Consider the following 23293-nt stretch of genomic DNA (forward strand, 5'->3'; position numbering starts at 1 on the left):
TAGTAGATAATAATAATATTGCGGAGAGTATGCCTTCTTGAGAATCTCCAGACAAATTTTACTTGTCTTTTTTTATTGTTCAGAGAATTCCAATATCTTAACGATGTACTTCTTTCTTCATATATGTATGTATATTTGAAATTGGGTTTTTTTTTATCAAAATCTTTTCAAGGTCAAGCGATATCGTTAATACTTTTTCCGCGCCGGCATAAACATTTATGAATCATTTATTAGAAAAGTAAAATTATCACTTTTTAAAATATTTTTGTGACATTTTTATCTATGTTACTCCCGACCTATTTAGGTTAAAATTGTAATATTTTCTGTTGGAACGTGTACGACGTTAGTTTATATAGTATTTAATGTTATTTCTTATCGTGACATAAATCTTGTGCAAAGCGATGAACAATAAAATAGCACATCTCATATAATTATAATACGCGGAAGAGACTCCTTCATTTTGATTGAGTTATCTATATTGAAACATACACAACAGTATTTTGTGACACGCGAAGATGTCCTTAATTATTAATTATGTATCAGTGACAGCCAGTGGTTTATCTTTTAATGTTTAATTAATCTACGCAGTCCAAAATTCAGACATTTGATTAATTGTTCAATCGTTAGTAATTATTTTTATCAAGTGTTCCGATAAAAATACATACATAGATTTCTTTCAAAAAGGGCATATAGTCACTAGTCCGGGACGGACAGTCTTCCAAACAAGTCCCAAAGTTGAGAACAAAGTGAATAATTCTTAAAATGGCGGACATACAAAAGGGTAACAATTTCGTGGATGAAAAGAAAGAAAGTATAACGAATGGATTAGAAGCAAATATGGTTGAAAAACCGGTCGATTTAGATGATGTGCTCACTAATGAACTGGGGCAATTCGGCCGATTTCAACTCAGGAACATGCTACTGGTCGCAGTACCAATTATCATGTCGGCATTTATGAGCGAATTCATATTTTCAGCGGCTGCTATTCCTCACAGGTAATATTCATTTCCAATAATGCCAAAATAATACAATTTGAACGTCGGAACTTTTTTAAAGTTATGATTAAAAATGTAACAATTGTGTCAATAATCTTTGATTTATTTCTGTTTCCGATAAAATCAACTCTATATATATATATATATCTATAGTGTTATATTATATGTTGTCAAAAATACTTAATAATAAGTTTCGCAGGTGCCAGATACCAGAATGTGGTGAAAAAAGCAATTTGGAAAATTTTGAGCCCGAATGGATTTTAAACGCAGTTCCAGAAACAAGTTCAGGATTTGAGAGTTGTCAAAGATTCACTCCTCACAGTCTAAGCACTAATGGCACTTTAGACAATTGTCCCGCTAATCTCTTCAATCAATCCTCTACAGTGAGCTGCGATGGTTTTGTTTACGCAAGAGACAATTCAGTTGTGTACGATGTACGTAATGAATAATTTTTAATACATATTTTGGTAAACAATATTTCCCATTTTAACATTATTTTTGTTGTTGTTACAGTTCGATTTAGGGTGCCAAGACTGGCTCCGAGCATTGGCAGGAACATTAAACAGCGTCGGAACACTATTGGTGTTGCCAATTACTGGCTACGTCTCAGATCGTTTTGGACGGAGAGTAGCTCTTGTAATAAGCGTATTGAACCTGGCTACATTTGGAGTTATTCGAGCATTTTCAGTTAATTATACAATGTATTTGATTTTGCAAATTGTACAAACAACCCTAGGAGCTGGAACATTCAGTTCTGCTTATATATTCGGTATGAGATTCATGTTGTAACGAGATTTATAAGAAGTAGTTCAATATGTTAACATCAATGTAAACGTAAATTTGCATATTCCAGCTGCTGAATTGGTCGGTCCGAAATATCGTGTACTAGCAAGTGCTACTTCGACCTCAATGTTCGCGGTGGGGCAAGTGGTACTGGGCGGAGTGGCTTGGCTCATCCAGCCTTGGCGATACATGATCTTAGCCTTACACGTTCCTTGCTTCCTGATTATAAGCTACTACTGGATTCTTAGTGAGAGTGTAAGGTGGCTCCTTTCAAAGCAGAGATTCGAAGAAGCTAGAGTGGTTTTAGAAAATGTAGCCAGAGTTAATAAGAAAGAAATAAGCGAAAAATCGATGGCGGGATTAATGAACCCGCCTCAAGCAGTCATTCCTGAAGGAGTTAAAGAAGTGAGTTTGTATATATTCTAAACAATTATTATTGAATTCTTATTTATTTTAATTTTTTCTTTTGAATAATAATAAAACTAAGTATATATTATTTCTTGAATACAGGAAGCAAAACCAAATCTCATCAAGAGTATAATCCGTTCCCCAATTCTACTGAGACGAGTGTGTACCACGCCCATCTGGTGGATCACTACCACATTCGTTTACTACGGACTATCGATCAACTCCACCAGCCTTTCCGATACGATGTACTTAAACTATATACTAACCTGCGCCATTGAAATTCCTGGATTTTACACCGCGGTTTTGATCCTGGACAGGATTGGCAGAAAAGCGACTCTGTCCGTTGGTTACTTCTTCAGTTCAGCTTGTAACATCGCTTTTGTGTTTATTCCTACCGGTGAGTACCAAAGTCTTTGTAGATTTTATTCTCTTTGCAAACGATATGGCCTCTTCGAGTAAAATATTTGGTACCTATATTTTTATTTTTCATTAATCTATTTCTTGATTATATTGTATTTTTGGTTATATTTTGACAAAATGTCTACATTATTTATTGATTTATCACAAACAAACATTGTGTTAAGTGTGAATGTCAAACACTTATATGCATTTTTAACGTTACCCGAATATTTTTAGATTACTACGCCGTACGTTTGGTTGTATTCCTGCTGGGCAAGTTCGGCATCTCGACCGTGATGACGTCTGTGTATCTTTACACGTCTGAACTTTACCCGACGGAGTTCCGCCACAGTCTGCTCGCGTTCTCATCTATGATCGGCAGAATTGGATCTATAACAGCGCCACTCACTCCAGTGCTTGTAAGTCATTTTATAACCGAAATTAACACACTAGTCTTAATTAAATTTAAGTGCTTAATGTAAATTTTTGGCATTTATCATCGAATTTATTTGTAGATGGAATACTGGCACGGCATCCCGTCGATTTTATTCGGGGCTATGGGTATCCTGTCCGGTCTTCTTGTGCTGACGCAACCTGAAACCCTGGGCACCAGGATGCCCAATACCCTGGCAGAAGCAGAGGCGCTGGGTAGGCCGGAATCGAAAACACATAACACAAGTTGATCCCCACGCCATAACTTTAATTACAATGATCTTTCTTAGAATAATATCTCATTAATAAACTATTTATCTTATAATTCGTTTTATTGATTGTGATATAGCAATAATGCATCATTAATATAAGATAAGATAAGTTTTGGGATCCAGTAACTAGTCAGTACATTTACTCACCTAAGTTTGCCGGTTCCTAGTACGCCGCTATGTACATGTAGTATGACCCATTGTAGGGGAAAATAATACCAAATAAATCAAGAGTGTAAATATTCATACTTACTTTCGAATTATATATTGAGTGTAGCTTGCATTTGAACTTATACCTTGGAGTTATAGAACGAAATATTTTAATAAAATGTACATTAAACCAACCAGTAGGTGGACTGGTATTTGTGTCACCCAATGGTATGTGGCCAAAACTGCCCAAGCATTAGACGCTGTACCAAATATTAGCCATTCGGTATATTTTCCCTTTGTTTTTAATAACAAAGGGAAAATATACTTATCTATTTATTCTTATATACTAACTCATCCTTTAAACCAAGACAGAATAATAGGTTACTGAGAGGGACTTACAAAACGTTCTACTACCAATACACAAATCGCTGACCTGTTTTTGCCAAAGGAGTATCGACACTATTTAATGCTACATTGATTTGAAAAGTACCTATACTCTTTGTGTTAACAAAAGTCTTCGATTTTCAATTTCCTATCTGTCATCAATTGATAATGTTTTAATTAAAAATATTAAGCGCTGCCCTTCCCTTGTCTTATCTATCTTAGAAATGTTTTAGAATCAACGAAAAAATATTTTTAAATTTGTTAAGTTGGTCCGGATGTATTTCATAAGATATGACTTGTTTTGAAGGTTCAATTAGTGATTATAAACTTATATTAGCTAATATGATTACAATATATTATGTAAATTAGTAAGTGCCTAACTTATTTGTGTAATAATGTGTTGTAATAATCCGACTGACTGTGTAACATGATAATTCATAATGTCGATTTAAATAAAATTAAAAATGTAATGTTTAAAAATCAAACTTTATTAATGGATTTTAATAATTTTGATTAGTCTTTACGGTGTTATGTAAAAGGTTAATTTATTACCAAATCCTTCACACTCATTTTTTATAACTCTTATTTATAAATTATATAATACTTTTTTATCCCAGTTAAGTATCTTTCGGGAATACGAGTATGTTACAAACTTCAATATTTAGATTATAAATTTACAATATTATTTATAAATAAATATTATTAATAACAAAACTAAAAAAGGTAACACTATCTTAATAAATAAAATCATTAGTTAAATGATACTTATCGTTATTATGTTTAAGCAAAATAACACTTTACTATTTACAGATCTTTGTCACTCACAGTCTTTATCTTAAAATAGGCGGATCGAAACTCACATTCACTAAGTCGCTCTCATGCGTTGCTGATATTAGTATTAGTGTTGGTGTCATTCGCAGCATCAATGCGCTCGGCGTCACAGATCCTGTCAGGCAGCACCATGCGACTCGTGTCTGGGAGGGAGAGAGCCAGCAGCGCCGGACCCAGCGCTGCTAAAGAGAACACCACGCTGGGCAGACCGGGCATAAACTGTTCCTGGGAAAACAAATTATAACAATTGGACTGTATGCAAAGTATAACACAAACAAAGATAATATAATGGCGTCATTATTAGAACCAATTTGTCTTGTAATATAAAAAACATAGTGAAATGTGTACTTACTAGCAATGGTGTTTGCGGAGCTAACACAGAGCCGAGCCGGCCGACAGTGGTGGCGATGTTGGTCAGAGAGTTGCGGGACGTCGTTGGAAATAGCTCCATCGCCACTACTTGTACTGAGAAGATGCCATAACTGCTGCACATCTTACCCGCCATGTAGAAAATCACAGAAGCCCACCAGATAGCTGTCGAAAATTAAAATAAGTTTGCCTTTACACATATTGCAATAAACATTGCGCTTTGTGAATCAGAACATTTAAATAAATCTGTTGATGATGATGTTTCAAGCACACACATATACATGGTGTATTCACTTACTCTCAACACCCGATGCGACGGCAATTCAACACGACCGGCGAGTTAGCAAAACCATCGTTGACTTATACAATTAAATCCACATTTATAATCGAGTAACATGATGTAACAGCATTGAATGAATATAATGAAAATACTCACATTTAGGCACAAAAGCGGACGCCATAAAGAACAGTGAACACAAACAGTACGCGACACAAATGGGCGTTTTTCTACCAAACTTTGTTAACGTCAAAGCTGTAATAATTCTTGGCGGTACTGACACTAGCATCATGGTAGAAAAATTGAGGTATTTGCTGCCCGAAATGCTGGTGGAGTTAATCAAGGCGCCGCTGTATACGAACATACACCAAAACAAGCAAGCAGCTATGATTGCCATTCGGACGAGAATAGTTTTTGATCGAAGGACTGATGAGATTTTGGGCCTTTCTAGTTGAGCTGTCTCACCAACCTAAAATCAATAAGTTAATCTTACAAACAAATAAAATTAAGTAGGTTAGTAATTGATAGTTGTAAGAAGCCAAGCAAGATAAAAACTGCAACACGTGCTTCTATCAATACATCGTGAAGAATCAGTAGCTCCTACCTCGTCTGCTTTATTTCTCTCTTCCGTTATCTTCGTTAGCATTTCCTTAGCTTTATTGGAAAGCGTGATATTATTAATTTTCGCTACTTTATTGAGTACGCGGACTGCTTCATCCTTTCTGTTATGAGCTAAAAGCCATCTAACTCCTTCGTCGACGAGAAATATGTAGAACACCTGAAAGTATCGATTGAAACAATGAAAATATATGTCACACTGCGTTTTAGCGTTAAAATAATCAAATTAATATGTAACGTGTATACATTACCACAATTAAAAGTGGCGCATAAATGGCGCGCATCATATGTCTCCAGTAAGGAATTTTCCACGCGATGAGTCCAAAGAACGCTCCACCAAGACTCGATAAAATGTCAGATATGCAGGAAAACGCTACCCTGCTCTTTTGACTTACTGACTCTAGAGCTGCAAAATTATAAATATTTTTTAAAATAATGTAAACCGTAATTTTTGTTTTACCAAAATATTTCAATTTTATTTATAAGTATCCAAATAATTACTATTTAAAGATTAGGATCAAATGGACCACTGAAGAACCAGCAGAATTTTTATTCTATACAAATTTATTTATGTTTTTAAATTATACGGTTTTTCTTGTAATTGGATAAGAAGGTAAAATATATCTGTATATAACTCAAATTAAAGTAACGTAATAATTAATTATTTTTTCTGAAAAAAAAAAATAGACACAACAAACTCACACAAAACCATCGAAGCGTTGCCATATCCCAGTACAGTCTCTAAGAACTCTAGCACGAGCAGAGTCCAGTAATCGAGCGCAAAAGACTTCAGGAGGCCCGCGATACCAACCATCAGTGGCGTGCCAACTATTATCACTTTCCTGCCATATCTAAAGCCAATAAGTAATAATTAGCGCTGTTGGTGGTACTTTCTATCTAATAGAATACGATGAAAGATCTTAGCCATCGATATGTTATCTCACAAATACTATTATGTAGAAGTATAATTACAGCAGATAATTTTGTTTTTGTTGAATTATTGATAAAAATATCAATAGATTATGCTTAAAAAGTTTTCCAATAGATACGAGTATGTTTTTTTTAATTTAATATCCACCGCTGTTAGCAACAACGTCTCTGTTTTATGTTGGTTTCCACGGACATTTCAAATTCCCGCCGGCAAGTCCCAGGATAATGAGAGCGGATTCACCCGTCATCCTGCTGACTTCACATATTTATTTTTTCAAACTACTGTGGCTCCTAATTAAGGCAGGAGTCTTGAAAAATTGATGTAAATAATAGTTTTACCTGTCTGATATAAATCCAGAAACTACGAATGAAAAAACCAGTCCTAGATTGTGGACGGTTCCGATAAGCGTTCTCTTCCACGGTTGGCAGCCCAAATCGAACTGAAATCATAACATTCATTTGTTGCCATGCCGTAATTAATGACGGCGGAGTTGTTATCGGAAATGAAGAATTAATATTAAAGTAGATATGAGTTGTTCCGTCAAATGTTTTTGTAATTTATTGACTTATTTATATTTATACTGATGTTATAAGTGCGAATGTATCTCTGTCGATATGTCTGTTGTTCTTAACTGTCGACTCTCTTTATCGAATTTGTTGAAATTAGTTATAAAGCAGGTTGGACGTTCAATGTTGAATGTTATGTCCTTCACATTGCTGCAACTGAGAAGTTTATATTTCATGCCTAGCAGCTAAAGATAAGCCCATAAAACGCGAGTGAAACCGTTAGCGACTGGTATATATCTATATGACATGAAATATGTACATATATCGAATTTACATATCTATGTACCCTTTGCTAGATTGGAATCGGATAATATATTTGTTATTTTTATTAAGTATGTCGATTTATTTCCAATTGATTATCAGAAACGTGCTGCAACTTGTTTTTTTTCTGTTGGTTGTAAATACCGCATTTAAATATGGCTATAAATTTTGTAATGTGTGATTGGATTTTTAGATCCTTTAGATCTATTCTATAAATGCCTGTATCTTTGCACTCGAGGTCATTTGCCTAGATTATTTGCATGGACTCATCCTTTAGTTAGTAGTCATTGTATAATTGATTAAGTGTATTTATTACTGGAATATCTTCTGCGGCATCGTGATTAAATGTAACCACATGTCACGAACAATACTGACGCAGATCCGATTCGCAGATTGCGTCTCACACAAACGTATGCTAGCGGTTTGCAAGTTCCGGTCGTATTGAGTCGGTCCTACTTCATTAATGTCTAAATACTATTGTAGTGATGGAATATTTGTATTAATATGATATGGTGGTAAGAATGAAAAATGAGTAAAGGTATCTTATTTTGTGTCATATGCCATGTTGTTATATGTCGTGCCATATGTTAAAACTTCGTGTAGATATTGATGCGTACATAATAATTTAGTACAATGAAAAGGCGGCGTGGGAATCGTATAAATATATTTTTAAAAAATAATTTAATAACAACGTCTTAAGTTAACAAAGATTTGCAATAGAAAGTATTGAGAATGAAACTCAGTAGTTATTCTTTAGAAACCAACTTCATATTTAATTCAATAATCTTAAATTTTCTTCGCGCTTTTGTAATCGTGTACAAAATCTTGTCTTGAATAAAATGTGTTTACGACTTTACCGTATCATCAACCTTTGATCGATAATTATAAAATCAAAACAACAGATATAAAGATAGATACCTCAGCAACAATACTGTTGTAATCCTCGTAAGCCACGTCATCGCACTCGGTCGTGTGATTGCTCTGAAACATCCTCGGGTCGCAGGAGTTGAGGTTCAGCGGCGCGGCGAGCACGGGCCGACGGCACGTGGCGTTAGGGGTCTCGAAATTGGCCCACGACGCGTTCAAACCCAGCACCGACGTCTCGCATTCTGGTATACGACATCTGAAATGTATTATTTGATTTAATTAGACAGATCGACACATAGGAAATCTGGTTAATGGTCACCGTCACGTAAAAACACTGATGTTGTAAGAAATATTAAAGTCACCGTAGGCAAGTAATTCTAGTATTAATAGCATGCACATTATCGGCTTTCATGGAATATTTTTGTATATTCATCCGTATAAACAGTATATTATCATTCATATTGTGAATCAATTGTCAATACAACTATTTATTTTTGCATTCGGAGGGTTTATTTATGCCAAATAATTATATACTTTTTAATTAATGCATTCATAGATTGTTACTACTTACGGCTACTTTACTAGATCAGATAAGATTGCTTTGCAAATTTATGTTATTTTTATTTTATGTTAATTTTTTTTGTTGTTTTTATTTTCATACTGTTTAATTGTACTGTGTTCTAAATAAACATATCTTTCTTTTCCTTCTTTATTTCTTTATCATAACGTTTAAGTATTAGGGTGCGTTTGTGGTGGCATTTCGTTAGGTGTTAGGTTATGAGCTTAGCGCTATTCATCATTAAGATTTATGGTGACAAAGTGTATGTTATCAGCGATTAAATTACCCAAACAGAGTTTATAACTCGTAATTATTATTTAGTGCCGATGAAGTAACTGATAAGACGCGGCTACCGATAATAAAATTAATTGAGTTTTCTTACACGTGTATTTTAAATCTTAAAAATTCAAAGTACTTAATAATTGCTCGTAAAATGTAAATCGAATTACAGCCAATAAAATATTTAATAGCATTATTGTTTCAAATCTCTTGTTTTCTATTTTATCAGCGGCTCCTTCAGTGATGTCATTGAAACAATATCGTACACCTACGTCCTCCATGAACAACATCTATGCATATCCGTGGTTCGCGAACCAACTGATGGTAAACGGTGACCACCATATAGAGACAATTACGCTTCAAGAAATATAAACTAAATTTTACTTCAATCGGGAATTAAGATGTACATAACATCTTAATTCGCGATGTCCCGATATCATTGTGCCTTTAGTTGCACTGTCGCCACAGGGGACATTATATCTTAGAATATGTGTAGATTGGGTGGTTAACGCCAAGTTAAAGTACCACATGCCACTAAATTTTTATTTAAGTACACAGAGAACATAATTTTATAGCATTTGGTTATGTGGTTATCTTAAAAGGGTACAACTCTCGATATTTTCATACCCCAACCAACGTTTGACAAAAAAGTTACCTCATTCGCCATCCGTCCCACCCCTCAAGCACCGCTACTTTCGTCTACTTAACATTTATCTTCATAAATCATCTCGTACTCGAGGAAAAGGAAAATATCGTGAGAAAGACTATATATCAGCCGTTAAAGAAGGGAAGAAGAATAAAACACTTTTTCTGAAGTACACACAGATACTGCGCAGTACAGTCTCACAGTGATTATCTAGAATTAAAGCGAATGTTACCTGAAAGGAACCTCGGCTGCAGTGAAGACGTAATTGAAGTTACACATGTTGAGGAACGAGTCTCGGAAGGCGAGCAGCAGCAACAGGAACAGCTGGTACTTGCCGAAGCTGCCCAGCTCGCTCAGGATCCCGTCCAGGTTGAACTGGCCGTCGGGCTCGTCCGCGACATTCGATTGGGCTGACATCTGAAATGATACGTGTCGTAAAACAACTGTCGCTTCCTTTCATATATTTATACCAATATAGCGGCCTTACTTTATTTCCTTTACGAATTTTTAGAAACTATAGATTTCAGTGTCTCGTTCTTATAGTTGGAAGCATTATTCCTGAAATGAAAAATAATGTTATATATAAAAATAAATTAATTAGTAACCTAAAACTCTGATAGCAAATATTTAAATATTATTATGAGAAATTTTCACTGTTATCGACACATCCTAGTACATATTTTTACATAATAATTAAATATTTTTTATTTATCTTGAGGGTTTCAGTTACATTTAAAATCGACAGCCTCAAGATTATTAGTATGACGTACATATACAATTATTTTGATACGCCGTTGGCAACTCTTATTATATATTTTTAAATAATCAATTAAAATATGATTTTATTAACAATAATATAGAAGATATACCTAACCTTCCGAAGGTCAGGAATTATTTACATTATTATCCAAATACATAACGCCAGGCCGCGATGTATTGCGAATTATTTTAATGGCGGCTGCGGTGTGAGCGCTCGACTACAATGATTTCATTTTTTGTAAAAAAACCGTCAATCTGGCGAGCGCTAAGTGTAAACTTCCGTCAAGTTATTAGCTGTTTAATTATAAAATTGCAACTTTAAACTCAGTTTTTCCACTTCAAATACATTTAAATATTTAATTATGTAAAGTTATAGATTCAGCACCTGGTTATTTTCATAGCAACCGGTTATTTTCAAGACTAAAATAATATATTAAAACTAGCAGAAGTCGCGGTTTCGTCCGCTTGTAATTTTCTTTGTAATAAAAAAATATTTATTTAGCTATTTTATAGTGGTGGGATGGAGTTGTTTTTTAATTATATATATGAAATATTTAAATTATTAGAAAGCAGCGATACTATGTTATTGAGATATATAGAATTAAATATCTCATAAAACTTTTTCTTTGATAAAACAAAGGCACAATAGAAACGCACGTGTTACTTACATTCACTGTAAGTCAATCATTCAGTGACCTCAACGCGAGTGAAATGCATTAAACCCAACTGCTCATTACATTGTTCTTCTTGAAGAATATTTATACGTAGTACAATTAGTATGTTTTATAAGTATTCTGTTTTATAAGCCCAATCAATTTAAAAAATACACATATTTTAACAACAAATTGAAGCCCGCTTAATTTTGTTGACTTCGGAATTTTATGAAATCGTATAAATTATTCCAAAAATGACTTATTATTTTTATTTAATATATATAACACCTCGCCTCATTGCCTCCACTGGTGACAGGAGGGCTGGTTCGTTTTTTGCCCAGAGGATCGGAATTGCGAATCAACGGGGAAACGCTGTTAGCATTCTTGCCACCATTCCACGTGGCCAAGATTTATATAGTAACTAGTTTTATTTCATTTTTTGTATATATTTAAGCATCTAATGTTATTAATTCTTATGTTAATAAATTATTTATATTTAAGTAATATATTTTTTATATTATATATCAAATAATTGAATATTTATTGTTTCATGCGAATATCAATGCCTTTTCTCAGAGACATCTCCGGGAGAATCACTAATATGACGAAGTGTTACTGATCTTTTGTTTTTTTTTTTTAAGAATGAAAGTTGTCACAATGTAATAACTCATCTTTTCCTATAAAGGAAGATGCCGTATGACACAATACAATAACATTAACTGAAATAGGCGATCTTGATAACCATAAGAAAAAATGAAGCTGGGTGGTACAATTAGTAGGCACGTGTCAGCAAGTGGTCGCCTATACTATTTGTAAGTGTACAATATACACATTGCAGCTGACAATAATAAGAATAATATTAACAATATTTATTAAAAAGTTGATATTTGTAAATCAAATAAACATTCGAATTTGCCAATAAAATATTTAGCAAAAAGTTAATATATGTAAAATGGATAAATAATTAAATCATGGAATCACATCCATTACTCCGATCCCAATGTAAATAGCTAAAGCACTTGTGTTATGGAAAATCAGAAGTAACGACGGTACCACAAACACACAGACCCAAGGCTATATAGAAAACTAAAAAAAAATCTACATCAACTCGGTCGGGAATCGAACCGGGGACCTCGGAGTGTCTTACCCATGATAACCGGTGAACACACAACTCGACCACGAAGGTAGTTATTAACGCATGAACATCCGAATTTGCCAATAGGGGCAACGCAGGCCAACACAGTGCAGGGGTTCGAGAATTGGGGGGGGGGGGGGTCATTTCGTCGGTAACTCATGAACTACTATAACTATACTGAGATCGTCCTATGATACATACGATCAAGAAACATATTTTTCGCGATAGGAACAAGTAGCTGGTACCAATTCGGATGCTCTAGGCATTATTTTAATTCCCCAGAGAACAGTAGAGTTACACGATCATTATGATTTTGTGAACCTAATTTTAGGATTCTCATATGTTTGTGGATCATTATCAGCTCACAAGTTAACTCATAAAAGTATGAACTATCATGTTCCATCCAGAACTCAATATTTTTGAGTCACGTTACTATATCAAAACCGAATCCAAAAAAATGTATGGTCGAAAACAATTCAACCCACAAACATCGACAAATTATATAGTACGTACTTCACGAAAGATCGTTAAAACCAAACGTATGTAACGAGTAAAAGTTTAATAACTAATTAAGTCACATTAAGAACCCGCTTTGATAATTATGGCGTGTATTATAACAAACCAAAATTATTTTTGAGATGTGTAATGAATACCTTATAGTTAATACCCAACACATATCCTATATTTACCTTTTGTTACAGTACAGGTCCTCTAGAGGGCGCCGTTTTATCGTCCTGTAGCTAATCAAAAGTTAATCAAATATTTCATTTGTCGAATTAACATAAGTAGTCTTAAATTTTCGCGATTACACATTGAAATAAAACTAGCTATAACGGATTTGAGTTCGTTCCTTCGTTCGTTGACCACGAACGCTGTAAAGTGCTCGAAACGTCGGGATGTTAAAATTAATTAATATACGCGATTCAAATCCGTTATAGCTAGTTTTATTTTAACATAAGTACTTTTAAAATATACGGGAACAGATAAACATACATACATACATACCGATTGAAATCAAACACGGTAGTCTGAATACAAAATGTTCCAAGTTAAATGTACCAGATTTAATCCGTGTACATTAGAGGCGAATACATAATTGGCATTACATTGTCTCTGTAATACTGCTCGCGTAACTCCAGTGGCGACCACACCGCAGCTATTGGGCTCGGTATCGCGGCGATGTGGACTGAAACCCGTTTCGTAATAATTTCGGTCTTTATAGTTCAACGCGAACAATTACAGTTCAGCGTAACAGCTTATACAAGATGTGAGCATTGTATGACTAAATGCCCAAACACGAATATTTTCACGCGGTTTTATCAACTTTAAATTAGCTATTTTATCCACATTTGCTTTATTTTCGATTCTTCTCTCTATAACTTTTCTTTTTAATTTGTTAATTGACGACAACATGCACATCATTCAATGGTGTAATTTGACATTTTTTAAATCTTGAAGACGTTTATGTATGTGTGTTTGTTATTTATTATTTATGAATGTGCGTCTGTGGATGTATATGTATTGAATCATATATGTATTATATAATATGTATCGTAGGAGGAAAGAAGATTTTTCTGCCATACGACTATATATAGGTATATATATATAAAATAAAATATTAAATATTACAATAGAAAAGAATTACAATGGAACGGAATAGACGAAAACAAAGTATTACCAAATGGCTATCTAATCGCGTAGAACATATTCACAAAAATGTGCACACCCGAAAAGTGTGTTTAATTTACCATATGAGTCAGTTCAGTTCAGAAACGAGAACAGCTGCGGAGAGATCAGAGGTACAAGAAGCGGCATTTGCTTTTCTGACAGAATTAAAAATTGAAGTTGTTTATTATTATTCCTAAACAACGATAATGAATTTTGATAGACGGCCCAGGATTTAAGGATCTCCAGCCTTATGAAAAATTTAGACCAACGAGTGGTTCATACTCCGTTCTCAATTTTAACTAGATATCGTTTTAAATTGCCCGAGTAAAGAGGTATGTTTTCATCAAACGCGTATCGGACGGACAACGTGTGAAACGTTATTATTTCGAGTTCTCTATGAAACGATTAATCTCGTGTTACTCGTATGCACTTACGTGTATAAACACAGCCATTTCAAATTGAAATATCACTTCAATAATTACGATATACTCCGAAGTAAACAGTGACTCGGCAAATACCTCAAATGACTGCTTGCATTCTGTTATATCGTAGTAATGGGGCAATCAAGGGACAATCATAGGTCCGCAATTGTAGAACATTTATATCGAAATACGAGTGATACGTAGAGATCTTAAAGGGAACTTGTTTTTCCTGTAGATATTACATCTACAATAGTCAAAAATCAAAAATTTAAATCAAAATAAACTTTATTCAAGTCGGCTTTCACAAGCAATTTTGAATCGTCATTCAACAATTAAGTGAAGCTACCACCGGTTCGGAAAGTAGATTCTACCGAGAAGAACCGGCAAGAAAGTCTTCTAGAATAGTCCATACCGAGGTCCCAGAATACCTCGATACCAAATTTCTTTGCGCTCGCAGTACTAATTGAGTTATGAATTATCAAATAAACAGATATAATTATTTTCTATTTTATAACATTAGCCCGATCAAAACTTATTGTAATTAGATTTGCCATATCATTGATTTATTATAGAATATATTTACACATCATAAATATTCGTAGATAAAGCATATTTTGATAAAACAAATAGACGATGAAATCGCCTGGACTAGTTTTCGTTGATTGTTGTCTAGGATGGAGTCGAGATGGCCCAGTGGTTGGAACGCGTGCATCTTAACCGATGATTGTGGGTTCAAACCCAGGCAAGCACCGCTGTTTCATGTGCTTAATTTGTCTTTATAATTCATCTCGTGCTCAGCGGTGAAGGAAAACATCGTGAGGAAACCGGCATGTGACAAATTTCATAGAAATTCTGCCACATGTGCATTCCACCAACCCGCATTGGAACAGCGTGAGCGGAGAAGAGGCCTTTAGCCCAGCAGTGGGAATTTACAGGATGTTGTTGTTGTTGTTGTTGTTGTCCAGGATACATTAAAATATCAATTAAATCCTAAAAAAAATACCGTGTTGATGGAATTGCTTCTGATAATTACCAAGAATAATAAAATCACGTTAAGCACAAGAAAATTGGGCCGCATGATAATATCGATAGTCGATACTCGATAATGAATATGGAATTCTATATAAACTTCGATAATTATACTACACTCCAATTTCATAATTATTATGAAATAATAAATACATATTAAATTATTCGATTTGTACCCACGTGACTACACTGAAGCATGGCACTTGGTTTGCTATTAAAAAAAATCAATGGATATGATTTTTTACTAAGTAAGCTCCAGAAGAAATTTTGTCATCGATCTCTTATATGGTCTAGTGAGCACGTCACCTGACGTATTCCCGTATCGTAGTTGTTTATATGTGAAGCGAATGAACACAAATAATTAACTTTTTAAAAAAAATAAAACCGACTTCAATTGCGTGAACACAAAAAGAAACTAAAAATTAAATAAAAAAGTTCATCCCCAATTTTCCACCCTTGGGGGTGAAATATTATCTTCAAATTCGCATGAAACCTTTCGATAATACCTATTCAACAAAAAAATAATCGTTCAAATTGATTTATAACCGGCGGAGATATTGCGTATAAAAAAGTTCATCCCCAATTTTCCACCCTTGGGGGTGAAATATTATCTTCAAATTCGCATGAAACCTTTTGATAATACCTATTCAACAAAAAAATAATCGTTCAAATTGATTTATAACCGGCGGAGATATTGCGTATAAAAATGTTCATCCCCAATTTTCAACCCTTGGGAGTTGTTTTTTTAATTATTAAATTTAAATGGGCCACCCTTGAGGTATTATCTATACGCCGAAGAAAAAGATTTGAGTTATCGCGTAACAAACATAGAAAAAAAACATACGGGTCGAATTGAGAACCTCCTCCTTCTTTGAAGTCGGTTGATAATAAGACATACGTTCAGGAAATGTTGTAATTGTAAAGGCTGGCTGAGATAAGAACAATAATACGAGTACAATCAACGACGCAACATTGTATAATATATTGACTCCATTTATCAGTCCATTAGTGCAATAAATGTAAATTAAATAGAGTAAGGTGATGAGTACACAAAGTAGCCGAGGGCCGAGGTTCGCCGGGAGTGTAACCTGTGGCCGCTCGATAAGTATCCACGTGTAGCGCGGGCCGCACACTCGCCTTTGCCCTCAGTTAATATGGATATTTGATACTACTTAATGTATCAATTGTTGCTGCAAACTTGCGCAAATAATTTGTTTATGTTTATTTACTTCATTTCAGACGTCAATTGCTTCTCCGGAGCCGATTCTTTTATTAGAATAGAAAGAAGAAAAACAAGCACCTTTAATAAGAAGACTTCTGATTAGAGGTGCTCTTGCCCATTTTTGGATCATTGGGCTACCACCAAACTGCGTAGAGGATATTATGGGGCATTAGTATGTGTGTAAATACAGGAGCACACCTTATAGAAAGTATTTTCACGACGGAATAATGTTTACGTGTTTTTGCAATTAAGAGGCTCGAGGTCAGAAGCACTAACGGGTCATCACTGATAAGTTCTCACCGAGATTTGGGAAATAGCCACTAAATCAACGAAGCCTGTTTTGTGTTAGTATTGTCAATATATAACATCTAACTCAGACTAATGGCGCGGCTATTGTCGCGACGGTACACAATACGATACATTAGTAAAGTTTCTCACGATATAATTTCTCCGATACTCTCCGAATCAAAAATATTATTAATCAATATTAAACATATCTAGCTTACTACACAATGTGTGTTTCATGAGTAATAGAGCTTGTAGGAATCTCAGTGATATTTTGCACTATAAACACTTCTTCTAATGAAGATCATATCAGACATATCTTCATTTATAATATAATGTTCCACTTATATTATAAATGAAAGCCAAATAGATAGATATTACAGATATTTAAGTTCTCGATCAATGACATTGCGTAGATTCAATATCGAATGTCATATTTGTCTTTTGTCATCCTGTTCGGAAAAGAACCAGGTAAGGTAAGGTGTAAATAAAATAATATACACAGGATTTCTCCAAAACAACAATGAACGGTCGTAGTTTCCTTCTGTGAAAGCTTATGGTTCAGAAGGAAATGTCAGGGAGAGAAATTTCCCATCCACTGCAATTCATGTATTACGTTGATTCAACTATTTACGTCCGCATTTTTTATGGATGTATAGGATAAAAGTAAAAGTAAAAAAGTAAAGTAACAGCCCGTAAATTTCCCACTGCTGAGATAAGGCCTCCTTTTCCATTAAGGAGAGCGTCTGTACCGCTGAGCACGAGATGAATTATAAACAAATTAAGCACATATACATAGTGGTGCTTGCCTGGGTTTGAATCCGCAATCATCGGTTAAGATGCACGCGTTTTAACAACTGAGCCATCTCAGCTCCGTATAGTATAGGATAACGTAAAAGAAAAAAGAAGCTTGAAAAAGTTGATCTCTGACAAATGTCTTATTAATGTCTGAATTTATTTCTATTGTATTTGAAACGAAGCGAAATAGTTCAAATCTGTCTCCCTTACGGAGTCTCTCCTCTCCCTGGGGGAGGGAGCCGAAGCTCAGCAACGGAAAATTATCAGAATTCTTACAGAGCCCTAGAGCCTACTATCAAGCAGAACACATTGTAACTTTGTTAACACAAATAAGCCTATAATTACTAGAGCAGCCGTTCAAGTGCACGAGATAGCGCCAGATAGGCGGGCTCCGACCCCACCTATTAATAGAAACCCACTCTCACTGTCTTGGCTGATGATTTGAACACTTAGTACAGCACGACAAAGACTTTCGCGAAGTACGTGTATACTACCCATCTTATTCACTATGAAAATCCTGCTGATTTAATTTTGTCGAAATTTCTCTGAATTAAAATATTTTTCCGGGATATCGAAATATTTGGCCACTCAAAGAGTAAATATTATTTTTTTTAAATGAAACAACGATATTTAAGTACGATACTATGTCACTAATAAATAAATTACGTAAAATATCAGGGCATGCCTGGAATTAAAACTGGAATTTTAATTAAGATCATAACAAATATTAATATTTATTTTCAAAATGTAGATTTTTCAAAACAAACATTATTAATTGGTAATTTAACTTAAACTTGACTTTGGGTAACCATGGTAACGGCTAGCTTGTTTCTTCAACTCCACATCTTTTCTTTCATAAGTTAAAGTTATGAAACTTGATATATTTTTTGGAACATTTTGAATTGAAATTGAACCAGAAACTGCCTGCCTGACTGATAATCTTAGTAAACTGAACAAGAATGCAGACAGATATATAACGACAACGGCAACGATGGGTTAGTAAATAGCTTATTCATTATCACAAGGATTGTTTTGGTATATCTTTTTTTACAAATAACTTGGTGAAATATATTGGTAAGCTGATGGTGCAAGGTAACAGCGAACCATTCATTCAGATCATTGGCTCTGATAGGACTATTAAAATTAATAACATAGCACCAATACGCTACAAATCTATTTCCCGGCTGAGTCGATATAGATTATCATTAGTTTTCTATGTTGTCTTGGGTCTGGGTGTTTGTAGTACCTTCGTTACTTCTGATTTTCCATAACACAAGTGCTTAAGCTACTTACATTGGGATCAGAGTAATGTATGTGATGTTGTCTCATATTTATTTATTTATTATTTATTAATCTGGAAAACTAAGATATTATATTCCTCGTGATGTAAGTTACTCACCCTTTGAAACGGAGAACAAGTGATGACAGGGTGTTACCGCTCGAGCTCGCCACCGAGTTAAAACGAATCTCAATAGTGTCACAATGCACAGAAGCTATTTGGTTTACGTTGCTGAGTAATGCAATTAGAATCATCTAATTACAATTTATATATCCAATATGCATAAAGAAATGAGTCTTTGATATACAATTACAATATATACCTATATATAATGATATAGTATAACGCGACTTATAAGGCGAGTATATAGCAGTTTATTAGTTGAATTGACTTTCACAATACAATAATTGTTTAATTATTATGAATATTTAAGTAACGATATTAATCGTATGTATCAATCGTATTTTACGTCACTTTGAAATAAATACGATAATAATAAAAAATCCACCGCTATCATTCTATAATTATGCGTTTGCGTTTAGTATATATGTAGCGTAAGTATTCGTTTTTGGTTAATAGTAATTATACTATTTTATTATTATTATTTATGTTTTGATCGATCGTTCCGTATATTTGTGGAAATTACTTTTGAATTTTGAGAATTATGAGTTAAGGTCTTGACAATATTGTTTTAATTTATAATTGCTAGGCAGCAAGCAAACAATCCACCGAATCAAAATTGGTAATCACCTAAAAGACTCCTATCACAACCGACGATGGCTATGGAACCCAAAAAGCTACCTCCGTTAAGATTAACTTTACACTGGCTCACTCAATTTAGAACACAGCAGAGTATTCGATACGTACCCAGTCTCTACCAAACGATTTTATTTTGAATTTACTTATAACCGTTCCGCGAGCTAACCGCTGTTTCTAATGGCTACTAATTTAACCTCAGAATGTTTATCGCCAATTTCTATTTGGAAGCGTAGCGACAATTTTAATTACTATTATAAATGTATTTTATTTAAAACAAATATATATTATAATTTACCGGTTAATTTTAGAGTAACTTATATATATATAACTATGAAAAAAATCTAACAATTTTGAAACGAATATATGAATGTTATTATATAATACTTATTTTTTTATGTTATAGAGGTTAAACGAGCTGGAGGCTCACCTGATGGAAAGTGATTTATTGTATTGAATTCACGGAAGTTACAAGTTTATTAATGACTCCCATTTCATTTATTTTTATAGACGAACAAACAGGGCCAATTAACATGGGGACACTTGCGGATACTGATTTAGTTATACAATAATTATAATCCAATTAATATTCGTAAAATATTTCGCATGTACAAACAAACATAGACATCTCGCTAAGAATTCATTTTCAGATCTTGTTTAATCAGATGTGCGGAAACAATGCAGTCTAAGGCGATAGGGATCTCTAAAAACCTAGATGGCAACAGTAGGTAACCTTTATATATTCAAACATATAAAAAAATGCAGCGTTATCTGTGTAAATTGATTTAACTAACATAATATGTAAAATTTTTGGAAGTCGTATGATACTTTACCTTTTTAGTAAAAATAATTAAAAAAGCCACTTCAGACACAATCTCTTAAGTAAAAATTAATTTAAATATTTTTTAAGAATTAAACATGGAACCTCACAATTTTTTTTATAAATATTTGAAATGGAGTCACAAAATTTCGCGACGCGTGCGACGCCGAACCGTCCGATAGGCCGACAGCGTTGGATGCAGCGGAGTGCACACGTCTGCACGTCAAGACGGCGCTCATTCACAGCTAATCGCCACTAATACACTGCATTTCAATTCTGCATAAATACCTGTTACCCGCACAATTGACGCATACTTCCGCTTTCTATAAAACATCGCGGTACCTTGCATTCATCTTGAATTATAACGCAGGGAGGGAAACTTTAGTTCGGATAGCTAATCTGTCATCAATATTCAGATCTTGTTAAGTCATACCTACGAGATATTCTCTCACCGAACAATTTCATTTCGTATTGCTCTCCACCGCAGCCAAGAGTGAGTTAGCTAGTGATCATGCGGCAGACATCTTCGGTCTCACGGACGAGAGCACACGCCGTTGTCAAGTTTTCGTTCATTACTGTTGAGATTAAACACAATTGTATGATTCGTTTTTTCGCCAGCTTTTTCTGTTCAGTATAATACCATTGATATTGTTTTTGACATCCACATACCTTCCGTTTTTAAACTAAAACTTTCAATTTCCCTTAAGACATTGGTACCTGTTTAATATACGTTACATTAAGATAATTTGAACAAAATCCTAAAAAGAATCATCCCGATCGATTCGTTTGACAACAAATTCAAAATACAAAATATGCAAAATTTAATTTCCATAATCTGGATCATTTTTTTATTAAATTGTAATTGTGACCCTTAGCTCAAGAAAGAAATAAAGAAAGAAAAGCGAAAGAATAAAAGCACTACGTTTAATGGCAGGTGAAGTTAAATATATGTTTTTTTTAATCAATTAGCAAAGAATTAGGTTCGATAGAAAATGTTGAGCTATCGATTGTGCAGTGCTAGTTTTTATATGTTTTTTTATGAACGTTAACAATGCAGTTGACTAAAAGGCATTTAGGCAAAACGATATAGGTATTACAAAAAATAATCAAGTTAATAATCTTGATAAAAACAGATACCACATCCGTAACTGCTCTACTCATTGGTTGATTGATTTAATTCGCAAAACGAAAACAGAACTAAGTTTAATGGTGTTATTTTTCCAGAACTCATAATAAAATCAGCGAAAGCTTACACAAATGAAATCATTTCGATGAATCATTCTTTACTAATGTACTCGTGTAAGAAATATTATTTTACACGTTAATCTTGATTGCCAACATTATTATTAATAACTGAAACTACCGGAAATATTGAAATTTAAGCGATATAAACTGTGAAATATTTTCCAAGTCCTGATCACACAACCGATGTCTTTGTATCCACAGACCATCCGAACGATATTGTAGATACAAATCGTGATTTATAAACATGAAGTTAATATTGCAACTTTTTAATAATTCACTTTAATTTACTGCGGTAATTACTCCAGCGCTACCTGTTAACATTAGTCAGCTGTTCAGTTATATGTAAACATGTATATTTATGATTATATCATTAATTCTTCGCACTCTACATTGTCGTTTTCAATTGATTTCTGCAAGCCGCCTGTCCTATACATCTCTACTTGTACAGCGAAGCCCTTACATTTCAGGTATTACAATGACAGTCGTAGTCGTACAAGTAATCCACGATGGTCAGTACTATTGAGACTCTGTAAGACATGGGCCATGGGACATGGCCCTGGGCCTGGGTAGGTAACATATCATCAAATGTTCTATCGTCAAGCAGTATTACTCAGTATTGTTGTCATCTTCTTTCCTCTCTCTCTTGGCTCATCGGCATCTATATTTATATCTGTGAATCCCTCAAATTTCATTCTTCCTTCCTTATTACCATTAATAATGAAAATTATCGTGAACAATAATTGCTAGATGTATACTTGTGCGTATGAATAATTTAGCTAGAAAGTACGTTTCAGCGAAGCCGGCATTGTAACAACAAGCGCCGATGACAATGTTTCGCTGGAGTCGTGACGAGCGGACGCACTTCCGCGCGCTCGCGACATTGTGAAGTCTCTTTAGAGAGAGACGACACTACCTGATCCCTACTAGGCGTATGCGACCTTCTTTTTTAATGCGTTTGACTAAAAAATCTTTATAAACTTTTTTCTTAGAGAAGATGGCAAAAAGCATATTCTTTTTGGATGCGATCTTTTTTTATTGTTAAAGTTGAAGAGGCGAGGCGCTGCAAAATGTAATTATATTTTACACGTTATTCATCATAATCGTTTCAGTAAATTTGTATACTATCGTGACTTGTTTTATCTTGATGGATCATTTTTATCGTTGAACGTAAATACGAAATCATTAATTTGCAACATAT

The 23293-nt window shown here is 34.2% G+C and overlaps 2 protein-coding genes across 2 annotated transcripts; one reads left to right on the top strand and one right to left on the bottom strand.

The window, feature by feature from the left end:
* Nucleotides 1-42: 42 nt before the first annotated feature.
* LOC124543774 (organic cation transporter protein-like) lies at nt 43-3339 on the top strand. The gene is made up of 7 exons (XM_047122073.1): nt 43-995; nt 1195-1429; nt 1509-1764; nt 1849-2183; nt 2289-2583; nt 2823-3004; nt 3101-3339. Exons 1-7 carry the CDS (start codon nt 763-765, stop codon nt 3266-3268), a joined length of 1704 nt encoding a protein of 567 aa, XP_046978029.1. The 5' UTR covers nt 43-762; the 3' UTR covers nt 3269-3339.
* Nucleotides 3340-4287: 948 nt separating this feature from the next.
* Nucleotides 4288-21070, bottom strand: LOC124543929 (organic cation transporter protein-like). The gene is made up of 11 exons (XM_047122259.1): nt 20961-21070; nt 10512-10582; nt 10257-10441; nt 8592-8796; nt 7185-7285; nt 6618-6766; nt 6167-6321; nt 5902-6075; nt 5457-5766; nt 5004-5185; nt 4288-4876 (listed from the first exon to the last, which is right to left on the bottom strand). The coding sequence occupies exons 3-11, from the start codon at nt 10439-10441 to the stop codon at nt 4697-4699; spliced, it is 1641 nt and encodes a 546-aa protein (XP_046978215.1). The 5' UTR covers nt 10512-10582; nt 20961-21070; the 3' UTR covers nt 4288-4696.
* Between the last annotated feature and the right edge of the window lie 2223 nt (nt 21071-23293).

Source organism: Vanessa cardui, chromosome 3 (assembly GCF_905220365.1).
Source record: "Vanessa cardui chromosome 3, ilVanCard2.1, whole genome shotgun sequence".
Taxonomy (NCBI): domain Eukaryota; kingdom Metazoa; phylum Arthropoda; class Insecta; order Lepidoptera; family Nymphalidae; genus Vanessa; species Vanessa cardui.